This window comes from Mesitornis unicolor, unplaced genomic scaffold (assembly GCF_000695765.1).
Source record: "Mesitornis unicolor isolate BGI_N332 unplaced genomic scaffold, ASM69576v1 scaffold8435, whole genome shotgun sequence".
Lineage (NCBI taxonomy): Eukaryota > Metazoa > Chordata > Aves > Mesitornithiformes > Mesitornithidae > Mesitornis > Mesitornis unicolor.
Window position 1 is genome coordinate 81,138 of NW_010186167.1, and position 17,304 is coordinate 98,441.

At 42.3% G+C, this 17,304-nt stretch overlaps 1 protein-coding gene across 1 annotated transcript; it reads left to right on the forward strand.

The window, feature by feature from the left end:
* The first annotated feature begins 13,936 nt into the window (after positions 1-13,936).
* Positions 13,937-14,647, forward strand: CLDN14 (claudin 14). Its single transcript, XM_010185065.1, has one exon. It carries the CDS (start codon positions 13,937-13,939, stop codon positions 14,645-14,647), a length of 711 nt encoding a protein of 236 aa, XP_010183367.1.
* Positions 14,648-17,304: the final 2,657 nt, after the last annotated feature.

Here is a 17,304-nt window from a genome sequence, read left to right on the forward strand (position 1 = left end):
GCAAGGTCACATAGATGTCACCAAGAGGGCTTGTAGGCTTTTATTACCTCCTTTCTCTTTTGCAATAACTACTTCCTTAAATGATTCACCAGACATACAGCCTACCGCGCTGCACTGCTTTATTTGTCAGCATCCAGAAGAACAACTGCTACTGGGCAATCCTGGAGGATGATTATTCCATAGCATATATTAAGCCCCAGAAAAAAGAAGCTAACTGTGTGTGTGGAAACAGGCTTATATCCATATCCTTAATAAGGCTTTAAAGCAGCTGTGGAGAGCCAGAAACTTCTCATGGAGAATCTGATATGTAATGTAAAGAAAATTTGACCCTTTTACCATACCTTGCATCCTGGGACAGAGCAGCTGCTGTGATCTTCACAGGATGCATGATATTTTAGTGATATGTGGTAGAATGGAGGACAAATAAAACAGAAAGGGTAGGGATTAGACAGTTTATGTCCAAAAAGCATTAAAGGACCCTTGATAACTCCTGGGAACTATTTATTGATTCCTTCTATGCACTGCACATTCCCATTAAGTGATTTCATTTCCTTATTTCTCCTAATCACATCACTTGGTTTAGAAGTCTTTTGCTCTCTGAAACCTAGGAGTGCAAAGATAAGTTCAATTTCTCATGTGGCTATACTTTTTATTACATGTGAAAAGTTGATACAGTGAAAGTAACTCCTTGGAGCCAGCAGGTCTGGAGCTTTCATAATTACAAATCACTGCATCAAGGAAGCACCAGTGGGTGAATTGCTGTGTTGGTCTCAGTCAGACTAACATGTAGCTTTTTTTTCTCTGTAAGGCCACTGATAAAGTCCTTGGAAGATGTGACGGCCTCTGAAAAGTATAGTGTCACCTTGGAAATTGTAGTAAGAGACCAGTAATAGTTATAATAATAATGGAGTGATCCCGTAATTGTTAAATCCTTGAGCCATTACTGTGGAGATTCAACTTGCCATTGTAATAGCTGATACTGCAAATAACCTCTACCACAGAAAAACATGTTCCATGCTGGTGTACACTGCTTGGAAATGACAACTTCATTTTGCAGGGCGGGGAGATACTGGAAAGAGAGAGAGAAGGGTTGCTGCTTTGGTCTTTTGCTTTAAAACTTAAGGAAGGAGTGGAAGGTCTTCAAAACTTTGAAGTCTGGCAAAATGGAAAAAAAAGCATTCCTCACTCTAGCTGACTCTCACACGTCATCCCAGGGCCATCCGGTGCTTTTACTGCCCTTGCCTTAAGAAGCTGCCAACACCCCAGGCTTCTCACTAGCCAGCCTGGCAGCACCTGGAGCTCAGCAGGTTTCTCTCCCTTCCTTGGCAGCAGGCAGAGAGGCACCTTCGCCACCTCCAGAAGCACAGCCAGCTGCCAGAGAGAGCAGAGAGGGCACCACTGCTCCCGGGGACAGAAGGATCCTGGTCACCACACGCTCCTCAAGCAGACCTTCCAGCCCACTCAAGGCAGGGCTTGCCGTGTGTTACAGCAGCTGGCACTGCTCACCTCTGAGTCAGGGAAAAAGTCTGCAGCTACAATGGAACAAGAATGAAATGAAAACAGATATGGAACATCAGGTCTATTTCCATTGGCTCTGGCTGCTGGGCACGGTGTAGCAGCAGCCTCTACTTCCCGAAATGTCCCTCTGGTGATATTTACAGAGACATCTACAGGAGTCAACGGGACTGCACGTAAATGAATGAAAAATAAACCTATGAAATTATATTTCCCATTCTTTGGAACACAGTAAAAGTGTCTCCTGTTCCTTTCAGCACATAAACTAGATACATTCATCATCGCAGGACAAGATGCTGGCACACAGTTTAGGGAGACACACATTCAAAGGAAACAAACCTGCGTCACCCAGTACTTTCCAAATTAAATACCCCGTCATTGTATGTATGTTTAAAATCCAGGCTAGCAACAGTGTGAATAATTTTCTCTTGTAACATACTGAGCCCTTTGGAAGACCTATGTTTCCACAAGGTTTTGTGCTCTTTGTAGCACAAATTATTTGCTCTTGTTTAAAAAGATACTGGTTTTCCACTGCAATTCTTAGTCATATTAGTATAGGTGACTTCCTGTGGTTAACACACCTGTTCTAAGTGTAGAGCCATGTGTCATCTAAGGTTAGTAATAAAACAGTTCATCACAGAGAGGCATAGTCACTTCTTGCTGCAAAGGGAAGAGGATGACGTACTTCCAGAGAAGCAGCTGCCTGCTGGCACTGCACCACGTTCATCTGAGTTGGGCTGAGGGACACTGCTCTTCCTTGGCTTTCAGAGTTCACGTTCAGCTGATGAGGGATAAAAAGCCATCTCATTATGAAGAGCCGGCATTAGCCTTCAGACAACACTTAATGCTGTTTAAGGGAGTTTAAATATTAAATGGGTCTGCTAAGCCCCCTCACAAGGGGAGAATTTTCACTTAAAAAGACCAGCTGATGAAAGAGCTCCCATCATCTGTTCATGCCCAAAAAACAGCCAACAGTGGGCACAGAAACAAATTCTTAACTTGACATACAAAACAATCTGTATACAAACCAAGAATGACCTGCATTTTGTTTTAAATGAGCACAGTTTTTCTTACATATTATGCCACTTTATGATTCCGTATAGACAGAAAGGATTGATTTCCCACTTATGTTCAGGGAATATGCACACTAGCAACTATTAGATGTAATTTGTCACCTGTTTAATTCCCACATGCATCGATAGGAAAATTAAATTCAATTTCCTTTCAAGTTTAAGTATCTCTAAAGATATTTCCCAATCCAGGAAAGCACTTGAGCAAGTGCTTTACCTTAGGCATGTGAGTGGTTCTAGTGATGTCAAGTGCTTTCTTGGACAGGGCTGTGATCCATAGCAGATGTACACCTGCACCGTAGAATGAACACCCAGCAAATGCAGAAAAGTTAAGGCACCAGGGTACTAGAAACACACTTGATTATTTCTGAGGTCCTGCTATTTTGCTCCTGTCTGCAAGATTTTCAGTTGGAAAAATAAAACCTCAACAAAACCAGGGAAATTAGCTACAGAAAGCCAAAGTTTCAAAAGCACATAGTTCTCTTAGTCTCTGGGGGGAAATTTTGCACAATCCTAGTTTCAAAATAATGTTAAAGTTGCAAAATTGAGCAATCATAAAAGTCAGGAAATTTAAAAAGTTAGTACGTGTCTTTCAATGTTAGCTCAGCAATAGCAAATATATGTAGTGGGAGAAGCTTATACTTGCAATTTCTGTGTTAAATGTAAACTTTAAAGTATTCTTGTTGACCATTAATATGCAATATAAAGTATATTGGGTACTTAATGTCTGTAAGAGGCGTCTTAATCGTAAGAATTTCCTGGCTTTGGAATTCAGAGGGCTTGCTTTTGAAATATAAAATGTCACTGTTGTATTGCTGAGTTTTTTTGGCTCTTTTCTCACTTATGAGTGAAAGTCATCACTGGGAAAGAAAGGGAATTTCACCTGTGTTATAACACAATTCTCACATCAGAATAGTTTTGTGATGTTTTTGAAAGGCTGTGATATATATAGTTAGGGAGCTGACTTAATTTTGAGGGCTTTTTGAGATATAACAACTGCTGTGGTAAAGACACCACAGCGCTTCCCCCTTGCTGGCAAGAGAACCAAACCTCCCAAAGCAAATCTGCTCTACCTGAATTAAAAATGCAGAGCTGTTCCACAAAATGTTTAAAATACAGAATGATCTTTCCAGGCCAGATGTATGACTTTCTCAAATCTACGTGTCATGGTTTAACTTACCGTGAAAACCTAAATACAGTGTGATGGTAGTGTTTAGATAAGACAGATGTAGAGTGCAGTGCAGGCTTGGTATTGCAGAAATGCTGATCCTTATAAATGAGCTGTATTGCGCTCTGGGATTTTTCTGGCTGAGTCTTTCAAAACCCAGGCTAGATTAAATCATCACAGCTGGGGAGAAAATATCAAGAGTTAAATAACTACTTTCTGAGAGTTGTAAGAGTGTGAATGTTTTAAGAAGTTAAATAATTACAGGACTCTCTGGGAGCTAGAGGAAAGATGAATGAGTTTGTGGGTGACTGTCTTCTTTATTCTGAGATTGTCCTGAAAGACAAATGAAAGTGTCAAAGATGTGGGAAGAATTTCACATGTGACCAAAGACGTAGCTATCAAAGCAAACAGAGATCAAAATTTGGCAGTAAGGAGTCCCACACACGCTCAGCTCAAAGGAAAGATGACACTTTGAACTCAGCGCTTCTACCGATTTTTATGTTACATTTAGTGCCACGGGTATTGTGCAGTAAGTCATGAGCATCTTGAGCTCTCTGTTAGTCAGCTGTCAGCTTCTTTGTTAATGGAACTAAGCCAGCCTGGGAATAAAATATGTCTCCCATTACGATATGCACGTATGAGGACTTAAAGATGTACATAAAATCTCCACAAGAGTGTCACAACTCCAAAGGTAAGGCAAACACCAGGGAGAATAAGATATTTGTATCAGATTTGATTCCAATGTATCATTCTCTTAATCAGATGGACTCTGGGGTAACTGCTCTCTGCTTACACCAACATGAGTGAGTTCAGATCTGGTCTCAGATAGGTCTTCAGTGCACCCAAATGTTGTGTAAGAAAGAATAGGGCTGTCTGGCCCATCTGAGGCTGCCAAATGTCTGATCAGAAATGCATTCACTGCAGCACTGCCAGCTGACCCTCCAGGGTCTGCCAAACCTGGGCAAGAGGCACCATGTGCATGTGGACCTCTGAGACAGCACAGATGCCACCAGTCCGTTGTGCTGTCCATCTATTCAGGCTAGGTACAGTTTGTGCAACATACACAGGCATATGACCTGAAGTTGCATCAAGGAAGGTTTAGATTGGGCATTACGAAAAATTTCTTTACTGAAAGAGTGGTCAAGCACTGGAACAGGCTGTCCAGGGAAGTGGTAGAGTCACCATCCCTGGAGGTGTTCAAGGAGCCTGTGCATGTGGCACTTCAGGACATGGTTTAGTGGGCCTGGTGGTGTTGGGTTGATGGTTGGACTTGATGGTCTTAGACGTCTCTTTCAACCTTAATGATTCTGTGATATAGGATGCATTGGTTAGAGATTGCCTGTATTTCTGTCTGGGAGCCTTCCCAGCAGAAACATGGGAACCAAAATAGGCAAAGAAATAAAACAAAAAATGTGGGTGGACTGTGAACACTCATGTGGCTGTGCAAAGTTGACATGAAAACTTATTGGGATAAGAGGGGGGTAGAAGGGAAAGGTGAAGGGTGCCCTGAGTCCATGTACATGGATATCAAAGGGAGGCATCCCACTGACTCCGGGCAGCTTAGCTTGGATCCAGCAAATGGCCTTCCCCTTCCCCCTCCTCCTCTGCTTTGTGGCTGCTGAGTGAAGCATGGCAGCTCAGATCTCATTTCAGGTTTTGTGATAGCACATATTTTCTCCCTTAGATCTTTCAACAGGAGAGCACCAGCCTCTTCCGTGTAGGATGGGTAACATCCCGGGGACTAAGCCTGGAGTCAGGGGGTCGGGAGGGAAGGGCTGGCTGTGCTGCCAGCCATCGCCTCTGGAAAGCCATCAGCAATCCTGGGAATTAGGTTAATTCAAGATGCAGACCCCTAGCAGGTTACGCTACCAGCAACCCGGTAAATTTTATTTCAGTCTTTAACAAAATAATGGTTCAACAATTTGGAAGGAGTTCCTGAAACCACCTGTGTCATAGGATAACACTGACCAGGAGCAATAAGTACGAAGTCTTTGCAATGAGAGGGTCGGTACCAGCCTGAGTAGCATGATCCCTTTCTGAGATCAGTCGATGCGATGGCTGAAGGGACCAAGACAGCATGAAGTGCAATACATCACAGAGCCTTGCAACAAAGATGAAATTAAATTGGGCTGAAAACTATTTTAAGCACTATTTGGAAATGTCAATAACATGAGAGCAGAGGGGCAGAAAGAGAAGAGGGAGAGAGCACAGGTGAAACATGGATAATAAAAAAGGTATGATAACGCTCAATAGGTATTTGCAGGACATACACATTAATGAGGTCATTTGTTTAGGCTGATTCAAGGAAATATGGCTGGGAGAAAGAGTAGGAGAATTTAGTTTGACTCTCAGGGTGTATTTCTGAACTGTGAAGTGTACCAGACTGTAGAGTAGTCCACCACAGGAAATGTTAGAAACTCCAAGTCTTGAGTAATTTAAAAACTGTGCAAAATCATTCAAGGCTAATGTGGAGGGGTATACTTATGCAACTGGCAAGCTGTGCAAGCACAACCATCTCTGGTCATAAATTATAATAACTCAGATACAATAGGTAGTCGGCAAGCTTCATGCATGCAAATGGGGGGGACAGAGCTCAAAACCTCTGCCTCTCAAGCTTCCAGGAGGTAAACACCTTGTCGGCGTAAATTGGTGTAGCTCCATTCCCTTCACTGAGTGACGGTGCATGGATTTACACCAGCTGACAGCCTGGCCCAAGGGCTTCTGACCATCAGGCTAAAACAGCTCCATCATCTCATGGTATTCCTGGGTAATAAATACTCTGATTTAGCTGTTAGGCTTCTATAATCTGACTGGGCAGTGGCTAATTTACCAGCTCACACTTGCAGACAGGAATCCTCCAGGGCACAGAGCCCTTTGTAAGTCCTGCGTCATTCCAGCTGCAACCCTTTCTGCAGATGTTTCTGCCCCCTCTTTTTTAATCTGAGGGCCTGATAAAAGGCCAGCCTACGCACAGCCGTCCCCTGGTTCCAGCAGATCGTGTTCCAAAAATGGATATGGTTGTTTCCAACACAAGACGACAGGAAGACTTTCTGATGTTGATTCGGCTACTTTTATTCTGAAAGTAAAAGCCTCCACAAAGACGCTGGTGCAGAAACAATTAGAGTTTTGGTTCCCATGCCTCCTTACTTTGGACAAATTCATTTTCACTCTGATATCATGCAAAAATACTGAGATAAACTCTTATCTTGCCTTCTCCCTGCATACTAGCTTACAATAAAATGCTAAATTAAGTTTAGAGCAATGGCTTTGTGGTCTCACTGTAAAACATCAGTGTCTCAAATGCTGATGAATTTACCCTCATTTGAAATTATTTCCATTTTGCATGTGGAAAAGAAAAGCCAAAATTATCAAAAATGTCATCCAATATTTAGTGTTTGGCAAGTAGAACCACATACCTGATTTTCATAGTACTGCGTACCGTGCACATTACCTTGTACCATCTCCCACTAAATTTCTCAATTGTTATGCTTGTCATGTTTGGTACTCCCTGACAATGAAATCTGGCACCTGTGATTTGCCCAACACTCCCCAGGAACTTTGGGGATAATGGGGATAAAATGCCCCCGACAGCAGCCCCGTTCATCTCATTTCCCTGAATATGACCCATTGCTCCAGACCGAATGAGGGATGGCCTCTACAGGAAAAAGGGCTGTTTTATCATGTACATATACAGTACTTCATATTGTTTGTGTGCTTGCAGACAGATCCAAATTAAGATTACCCAGACAGGTACTAATAACTCCAGCAGAATTTCTTCCAAAGCTACAGTCAACATGTAAGTAAAGAGCCCGTTATTTCTCATATATTAAGGTAACTCATCTAGCAGTACCCCACAGGCAAACAAACACCTTCTAGATTCAGTAAACCAATTTCAGTGAAAGGATTGACTTTCTGAAAATAAATGAAGTTCTACAGTTTATGTTTGTTGAAATGCTCTTTTAAGACTAATACTATAAATAAAGGGTAGAATTAAGCAGCCACATTGCATGCAGAGTATGTTTCATAAATGCGCCATTCATCATATCATCCTCTATGTTATACTATACAGAGGAGCCCCTACCACATTGTGGATGTTTATTATCATTCAAAACTAATAACCTTGGCTACATTTGGTAAAAAATGAGATCACATGAGCTGCAAGTGGTCCAAGCACAAGAGCTTTTGTTCACATGCCAGCCAAATAGTTATAAGCATATATCCCTCTGTCTGAACACATCAATCATTTCAATATAATCACAGTTCAGCTCTCAGATAATTTTGTCCTTTCATTCTTCTTTCCATACCACAGATTTTATGGGTGGGCATTGACACTCAGTTATAGATGTGACAAATTATTTTAAGTTTCCCTATTCTTAAAGCTTAGATCTGACTACCATGGAGCAGAGTTGAGTATTTGAAGATTTCTCAAGCTAAGCATCCAAACCCCAAGCTGCTCAAAACCACAGGACTTTTGAAAGGCCTAGTGCAGATAAAGAGTTTCAGAAATATCTACATGTACAAGTTTGGAAATATATGCATATACATACATGTATAATTTCTGGTTAGTGTCCCTTAACCCTGTGGCCTAATCATGCCATGCAAACTGCTTCGTGTTGCAGTCCTCATCCCTGAGGCCTGAGATCAGGCACTGGCTGAAGCACCTCAGCAAGGAAACCTGCTCTTCCCAGCTGCTCCTATCAACCCCAAAAAGCAGGTAGCAGCCCTTGAGGGCAATTCATCCCTGTGATAGTTTAAACCTCTCTCTGAAGGTATCCACATAAGCCACTGGCTATATTGAGGACTGAGGTGACAAGACTCCAAAATTTGGGGAATAAAATCATGTGGGATCAAAATGTGGACCTGACCCTTTTTTCTTTGTAGGCTTTCTAGTTTTTACAGGTCTACTGACTTTTACCCAATGTCAGGTTGAAGATGAAGCTTTTGGTTCACACCTCCAGAAAAACCCCAAATAACACACCCCCCCAAAATTTAAATACTTCTGTGATAGAAAAAACATCAGGGTACACTCAAGAGTATTTCAAAGTGAGATGATTTCAAAGCCAGCAACAATTGGTGCAGAGATTATATATGACTGGTCTCAGGCAGGAACAAGCCATGAAATGAATGGCAGTACCACTGGCAGCTCACAGCACCTATAGCCAAGACAGGCACCCAAAAAGCTGAGCATTTTTGTCCTGGTGCTCATGAGAAGGATCCCATCCATGCAGAAGGAGACAATGAGGTGGCACAAAGCAAGTTACAACCCAATAGTGCTGCACAGGAAAAGTCCTGCAGGCTTTGTGGATCTGAGGAGGGGTTAAGGCTCCTCCTGCACATCTGGCAGAGCGGCAGCTGCGCTGCAGTGATCAACGTCAGCATTTGTCATGAGGACTTATTTCACTGAGAGGGGGTGGGAGTAGGTGTAGGATCAGGGTTGGTAACAATGCGCCTTTCAAACTTTTATTGATTTCCTAATCTCTTCTTTTAAAAAATGGAGAGGGGGGTGAAGAAAGAGAAGAATTTTGCTGTGAGCCTCGCAGGCCTTATTTCCCTTCAGATCTACTGAACCTTACCCACATATGCAGAGGGATCTCTTCTTACAAACTGCGAAGTGCCAGTCCTTTTTTTTCCCCTAAAAAGATGTCAGCAGGAGTTAGCAATGAAAGGGCCTGGGGACGTGAAACAGTCTAACTCATGGTGTTGGAGTGGGTAACCTCTCTTACCTGTTTGGCAAACGTACTACCTGAGCGTGCCTTAAAGCTCTGATCCAGCTGGCATTTAAACATGGGCCCAACCTTAATAATTCAAGTTGTGTGAGATTAAGCATGCATATAAAATGAGTGTACTCTTATGGGTCTGGCTCAGCTGAGGTCCATAACAGGGAGTATTTCAGGTCTGACTCTACATTGGTCTGCAGCTAGGGAGGATATCTGCAAAGGACATCACCAAAACATGTCACTTTGGACTTTCAGTGCAGAGGTTGAAATGACCAGATTTCTGGTGTTTTTCAGAGAATTGGTGCAGGATTTGAGGGGCTGAAGTAAAGATGTAGGTTAAGGGGGGCACAGAGAAATAGCAAAATTACTGAATTAAAATTTGTTGGCAGAACCGTCTGCAGTCCAGGGGATGAGAGGAACAGCAGCTATAGTCTGCATGTGAAGAAGCAATCTACAGGTCTGGAGAAAGGTCTTGGAAAGAGAAGAAACAAAAGGATAAGACTGATATGGGTAGAGAAATAGTAAAATGAGAAACAATGAAAGAGACAGCAGTAAAACAAGCATCTGCCATTTAATCCTGGGTAAATACCCAGATTAGTAACATCAGTTTCTGCTGTTTATTTGGAGCTTACTTCAGAATCATGTCTCCCAAGGCTAATGCAGCTATGACACAGCCCAGTGGAAAGCACAACTGAGGGTTTATCCCAGCTATGACTGTTTCTGTACAACACAGGCATTAGGCAAAATTAAAGTTTGTACTGAAAAGTTGTCTTTCCAACCCCTGTGCTCATAAAAATAAAGCTGGCATGAGCTGGCAGAGCAAGGAAATTCAAAAGTTTCACAGTTTCTCTTCACAAATTTTCACATCATTTTACAACTACTCGATTCTTAGAGGAGCTTTGAAGGTCATGAAGGCTAAACCTGCATGCTGTCTATTGATCCAGTTATGGGGCCTTGATATTGGGCTCCATCACCCTGTGTGCTCCAGTGAAGTGACTGTGCTCATCAAGCCAGGTCTGCTACAGAGTTTCAGCTGGCTCAAATCTTCTCACTGGTACCAGCCAAACTGCACCAAGAGGCTGAAAGAGAAAATTATTTATCTGAGATGGTGGGCTCAGACAAGAGCCCAGAAGGTTACTGGTGTTGCTGGTGAAGGGGGTGCAAACAGACATCACCTCAGCTAAAAGAAAAAAGCAGCTCGCATCTCTTGTACTCCACAGCAGTCGAGATACAGGTGTCTGGCTGAGCAAGCCAAAGATGGAGATGAGCCATTTCAGCAGTGTGCTCAGTTTGAGAAAGCCATCCCTGCCTTCTCTGGCAGCTGTGAACTGGACAGTTATGCTACTGGCTCCCCTTAGAAGTAAGCAGCCATTTTATCAACTTTCATCCTTTTTTTACCCCAGACAGCCATCATCTTCACTGCCCTACAGATTGTGGCTCTGGTTCGCTCACTTTCTAAAAAAATATTAACACACACAATCCATGCAGAAAAAATGGTTTGTTTTTACTCTTGCATTTAACTAGGTCAGCCCACAAGACACATCCAACTGGCTGCTTACCTGATCCCACTGCGGTGGTCATGTTCCTCACCTAACCCGTTAGGAACAAAGCTGTAAGGTGAGACATTTTAACAAGGCTGTTGATGTTCTTGGAGATAAATGTGTTAAGTTACTGCTGGTTTTGCCACTGGCAAGCAGGGAGAGGAAGCCTGGTCCACAGCGGTTAAAGTGTTACTGACCACCATGGGCAGCTGCCATCTGCTGAGAAAGGAACATGGAAAACATGACGCCAAGCAAGCAGGGCTAATTAACACCAGTTTCTTAAATTAGAAGGCTCTTAATGGCTAATGTTTAAAAATAACACCTTAATGATATCTAAAAATAGCTGCTGCCAAGCCCCAGAGTATTCTGACCTCCATTAAATTGGGAATTCATTTCCAATGACTGGTGGTGTAAATCACATTTACCTTTTATATCCTGTTCTCTCTGAGATTAGCTGCAGAGCCTGATGCCTGACCTTGAAAGCCTATTTGCAAACATGCAAGAGTAACCTAGAGAACTCTTCAGAATGGTGTGCAATATACAGATATAGTGTGTGGGCTGTGTAATGGGATAGAGTATAATCTCAGGTTGCACTCATCTGCAGATGTTCACAGGGAATAACACTGAGGGACTGGGGGACTGTCAGACCAGGCAGAGACCAGGGATGAGAAAGGTGGTGCTGGGTTTAGGGCTTGGGAGACCTGAGCTCCATTTCCAGTTCAGTTGCAGTTTTCCTGGCCAGGTCCCTTGCCCTCCTGCTGTGCTCCAAAGCCATGGCTACATCTTCCTGATCCTGGATGGATATTACCAGGATAATTTCTCCAAAGTATGTGGCATGCTTAGATACAATGTTCCACAGGAAACAAACAGTAATATAAAAAGGGAAAATACTGCTTAATTTTCCATATGCTTAATATATGAGCCAAATCTAAATAATCTGGGAGTCAAACGTACATTGAGGACTTTTAGAGCTTTTACCCAAGCACGTGGTGGGAACAGGAAAAAATCTCCAGTATTGCTGGAGATAATAATTTGCTTACTTTTGCTGTACTCCTCTGTGCTGTGTCCTAACCTGTGTCCTGTCATAATGCAATATTCTGTGATAGTTGGTACAAAGAGAGAAACCTACAGCTTGACCTTCCCTAGCAGAATGCAGAGAGATCCTGTGGCACCTACCTGGAACAGTGATTTCTGATGTAAAACCCTCTGCATTTGTCTCACTATTTGCAAATTAGGCAAATTACTTCAGCAACTACATAAACCCAGTTATTTTTATTTAAGCATTATGTAAAGAGTATCTGAAAGGCCAGAAAGACCTAACAGTAGGAAAATGCCTTCCTAAAACTAGCCACACTAAAGGGAAGCTGGTCTTTGGTTTTTCTCTTCCTTTCCAGTCAGAGGGCTGGGTACTTCTCTGCAGATCCTGTCCAACATCACATTCCTCCCCATCCTGTGTCTGTGCACAGCAGACACGCTCCAAACAAAAGAAAAAGAACATGAGTAAGTACAAGAGTCTCAGTCTGCATTGCTGTCCTGCCTAACCCATATAATCCCCGTGCTTTTCAATCTTTTCCTTTCTTTTGGGATGGCATCCAAAGCAGATTCTGGTTTGTTTAGGGAAGAGATGCCCCATCTTGTTTTTATGCAGAGATCAGTGCATGCCTCAATGTGGTCTGGAGACAAACTTCGGCACTGATGCACACCTCAAGCACTCCTGCCTCATTAGTGAGATAAAGGGAATGTAAACCAGCTTTCACTTTTCTCCCTCTGCATTATTTTGTTGTTCTAATGGTCTTCATTAGTTTGGCCAGATGGTTTTCCTCCCTCTGCCTGTTCAGGCCCACTCTTGTGAACACTTACGCTTTCTTCTACGAACATGCGTTCAGCACATGCATGGGTCTTTGCAGAACTGGAAACTAAATTTGTTTCTGTTTCTGAATTCCAAGTTGGATTTTGATGCAACAGTTATTTTATATATTAAAATATCAGGTTTCTGCCCACACACATAACGCTTGATGTATAACAGACCTCGCAAGGCAGCCATTGGAAAAGACCACTTAATCTGCGATTTATACAGAAGGAAGAGTTACTGTTCCTTGGTTTTCAGCTTGAATTTATATGTGACCAAACTGTGAAGGTGTTGCTCCTCAGAAGCAACATGATGTACATCTGGTTTCGCATGCTGTCATTTCACCCACAACCTAAAATCATCAGTGAAACTCCACAGAGGCTAATGAAAATTATTCCCCTTTGAGCTGCTTTATTAAAATGCAAACTCAAGAAATACTGGCAAGTCAGGAAAGTGACTTTAATCCAATACTTGTTATCCTCTTCCACAGGTTTTAAATCACTCTTTTTGCTCCCTACTTCGAGCAAATACACCATTATTGTTTTCCTAGTCCTGCTATGACCTTCTGGGAATGTTTTCATCATGTAAAGCAACCTGCAGTTCCCTACTTTATAAATCTCATTCTTTCCAAGTGTTAACACTAGCTAATTCTCTGCTTTAGAAAGGAAATAATGTTTGGTTTTTTTGAAGAGTCTGCTGGGAAGAGGAATATTTGTATTTAAAATATTTTTTTCCATTTCATAAATTGTCTTGAGTTTTCTTCCCAGCGGGCAAGAGAAGACTGTTTATATAAGTGAAGAGGGAAGCTTACTTTCCCACTACTTCCACAAAAGTACGATTAACAGCGATAACTATGCTAATTATTGCACTAACTGCACTTGGAATGCACCTTACTGGCTGGAGAGGTAATGCATCTGGGTAATAATTAACTCCTTTTTTCCTCAATTACCTTTTATTAGGAGAGCAGAAGGTGTCAAAGTAAAACAGCTGCATATCTTCCAAGAAAAGCTTGTGTTTTCCAAAGGAATTCAAGCGGAGGTACTTTATTAAGAGAACCGGGCAGGACAAACATTAACATGGCAAGCTCGGCTGTTCAGTTACTTGGCTTCTCCCTAAGCCTGCTTGGCCTAATTGGGACATTAATTGCTACTATTCTGCCCCACTGGTGGCGAACGGCACATGTAGGCACCAATATTATAACAGCTGTGGCCTATATGAAAGGGCTTTGGATGGAGTGTGTCTGGCACAGCACCGGCATCTACCAGTGCCAAGTCCACCGCTCCCAGCTGGCGCTGCCCCGTGACCTCCAAGTCGCCCGTGCCATGATGGTAATTTCCTGCGTCCTTTCCGTGCTGGCATGCGTGATTGCTGTCGTCGGGATGAAGTGCACACACTGTGCCAAGGGGACTTCTGCCAAAGCCTCCATCGCTGTCTCTGGGGGGATCGTTTTCATCCTGGCCGGTCTCATCTGCCTGGTACCTGTTTCTTGGACTACTAATGACGTCGTTACAGATTTCTACAACCCCATGCTTCCCAGCGGGATGAAGTACGAGATAGGTCAAGCTCTTTACCTTGGCTTCGTCTCTGCGACTTTGACGATCCTCGGTGGCGCTCTGCTGTGCACATCGAGCCAGTGCAGTGTGAACGAGAGACCTTACCAGATGCAGCCCGGCAGCGTACGAAGGACTGCTCCCTCCTATAGACCACCAACTGTCTACAAGGGAAACCATGCTTCTTCCCTGACATCTGCTTCCCATAGCGGCTACAGATTAAATGACTATGTGTGAGTTCCCTAAGATTTGCCTGTGGGACACAGCTGCTTTATAATTTCTGTGCATGGCATAAAACAAAGCTAAGATGACTTTTAATTTATAAGGGTTACGATACAAAGTTTACCATTGTTCCTTTCTTCCTTTCCTTTCTTTCCGGAGAAAGAAAGAATGGGAACGCAAAACTGCTTGCTGCAAATCCTGGAAAATAAATACAATGGAGGCTGTGATATTCCAGAGGCAGCACATAGTACTTTCAAATTGAGTTTTGTGGGCAGGCAGTTCAAGGGCAGTTGTGCTAAAAGTAATGTTTTGGTTTGTAGTTTTGGCCCGGAGACGAGCACTAAAGTGGAACTGGCCACAGCTTATTATTTGAATAGTGCTGCAACAAAAGACACCGTTTTAACTAAAGTTAAGAACTTCATGGTGAGAGACTGATTTTTCAGCAGTGATTGCCTGCTGCATTTCTCATGTCCATAATGTACTATTTTTTCATTATGACAAGGTACTGGTTTTGCTTTGACTTAACTTTTTGTTTGGTTTTTCTTATAGTCCCTTGAAATATGAATTTCAATAGCATTATGACAGATGTATTTGACAGCATGCTACAGTCAATATTTTAAATTATACTACAATGTTTTGACCTTATCAAAATAAAATTTTAGCACATTTTTGAAACTAGACTATGCCTCCTAATGGAAAAAAGATATCTCAGTGGATCAGAATTGGATTTCAGAAATGTCAGTAGTAGAACAAAACTAGACCTTTGATGTTAAACTTTTATTAAAAAAATAAAAGAATAAATATCAGAATTTGCAACAAGAGTATTTAGCTCTTTAGCAGATTTAGCATTTTGTGCAATGTATGCATTATACAGATCAGAAAAACAATTTCTATACTCCTGTCCTGAAACACCATGTAATGAAAAGTACCCATTAGGCTCAGTCCCAGTGGTTTTTGCCTGGAGTTCTGACTGAAGGTGCATGAGGTTTAGCAAGACTACTTCTGTCTAGTCCAGTGGCATTTGGAGAACTTCCATTTGGCCAGGCTTTGGCACACAAGGCAACCTCCGTGACAGCAGAGGTTACACTCCAGGAGGGGTGTAAAACCAAGACGTTTACTTCTAAAATCCTTGCAAAATGCCATCATTCCACAGTGTGTTCAAACAGTTAAAAACACCTCTAATGAACAAAGAATCCCAGCCCTCTCCATTTCACGTTACAATGAAGTCCAATGCAACATTACTATGGTATAAAACAACCACAAAAAGTAAAAGCACTAGATTCCTGTTAACCCAAGAAAGCTATAGGTCTCTCTGGAGCAACATATGGACCAACACACTGACATTTAATATGGTTAAAAAACACTCAAAACTTGCAGGAACTGAGAGTCAACTACACTTGGTATACTTCACTTGGCAAAAAGCCTGTTTGCAATGATGTTATCATCTGGTAGCACCTCCAGAGTTGGGACCCTTTCAGTATTTCCCTTGGTTTCACTCTGAACTTTCCTTTCTATGGCTGATCATCTAGCCATTTTTTTCATGTTGGTTTGAATTGTGACACAGTGTTTTTCAGCATTAATACATATTATCATAATCATTGTTCTTAAAAAACAAAATGGCATTTCTAAGTAATTTGCTGACACCAAGAATAACTGAAAGGATCAGAGACCAAGCTTTGGTTATTCATTGGTAAAAACCGTTTATAAACTCATCCTTTATTAACTGCAGCTACTATGTGTGTTGTGAAAAATATGTACAGGAACTTCACTGACACTGCAAACATCTTAATAACATACTCTGAAATGCAAGGAGTGGACAGAAACTGCTTTGACAATGGCTTCTTAATGACGCTGGAATCAAACAGTTAATGGTTCATTACAGATCTTCTGGGATGCCTTCTAGGACAAAAAGCAGCCTCATGAAGGTGGTCAGTTACATAGGGTTTTCTTCCGTATTTACATTACAATAGAGGTAGCCAAGTGATTACAATATCAACTTTGAACAAGGGCTTTGGACAGCCATGAATACTGGAACATAAGCCCGAGTGCAGGAAATGGGCTTGTGTCTCATTAGGTAGTATGTTTGCTATATACTGATAAATTAAGTCACTTGCCAAGATGCTTGTGCTGTGGGAATAGTTATGTGTAGTGCTATTATTACTGCATAAATTCCCAGCCAAGTGGAGTACGTGATGGTAGTAAGAACGGTTTAGAAAGTCCTGGCAAAAATACCTGGAAGTGCTCTGCTGTCAATAAAGAGAGGGAAATGGTTTTTTTCACCCAGGCCTGTGAACCAGTGGATCTCGTTCCATGCTAAAACTGACATAAATTTCTGCTTTTTAATTTTTTTTTTTAAGCTGCCATTTGAAACAAAACCCATATCCATTCTAGCAGCATTAGAGGTTTGGCTGCAACTACCCTAGACAGATGTAAGTGATGATAACCCAAGCTCCTCCCCTGCTGTTACACAGACCACTGGTGGCCAGACATCGCTCCCCACTTGCGTGGAGCCTACCCTGGCTGTCCTGCACAGGCGGTGCAACAAGGCACTGCTCTGAGACCTTGGCCCCACTGTCCCTCCTTTGCTGAGAAATCCCTTGGTCATCAGTGGCACCGATAAGTGACAGAGCATCAAGGAAAGGGGCTGTCTTGCACGACTGAGGTGCTGTTTA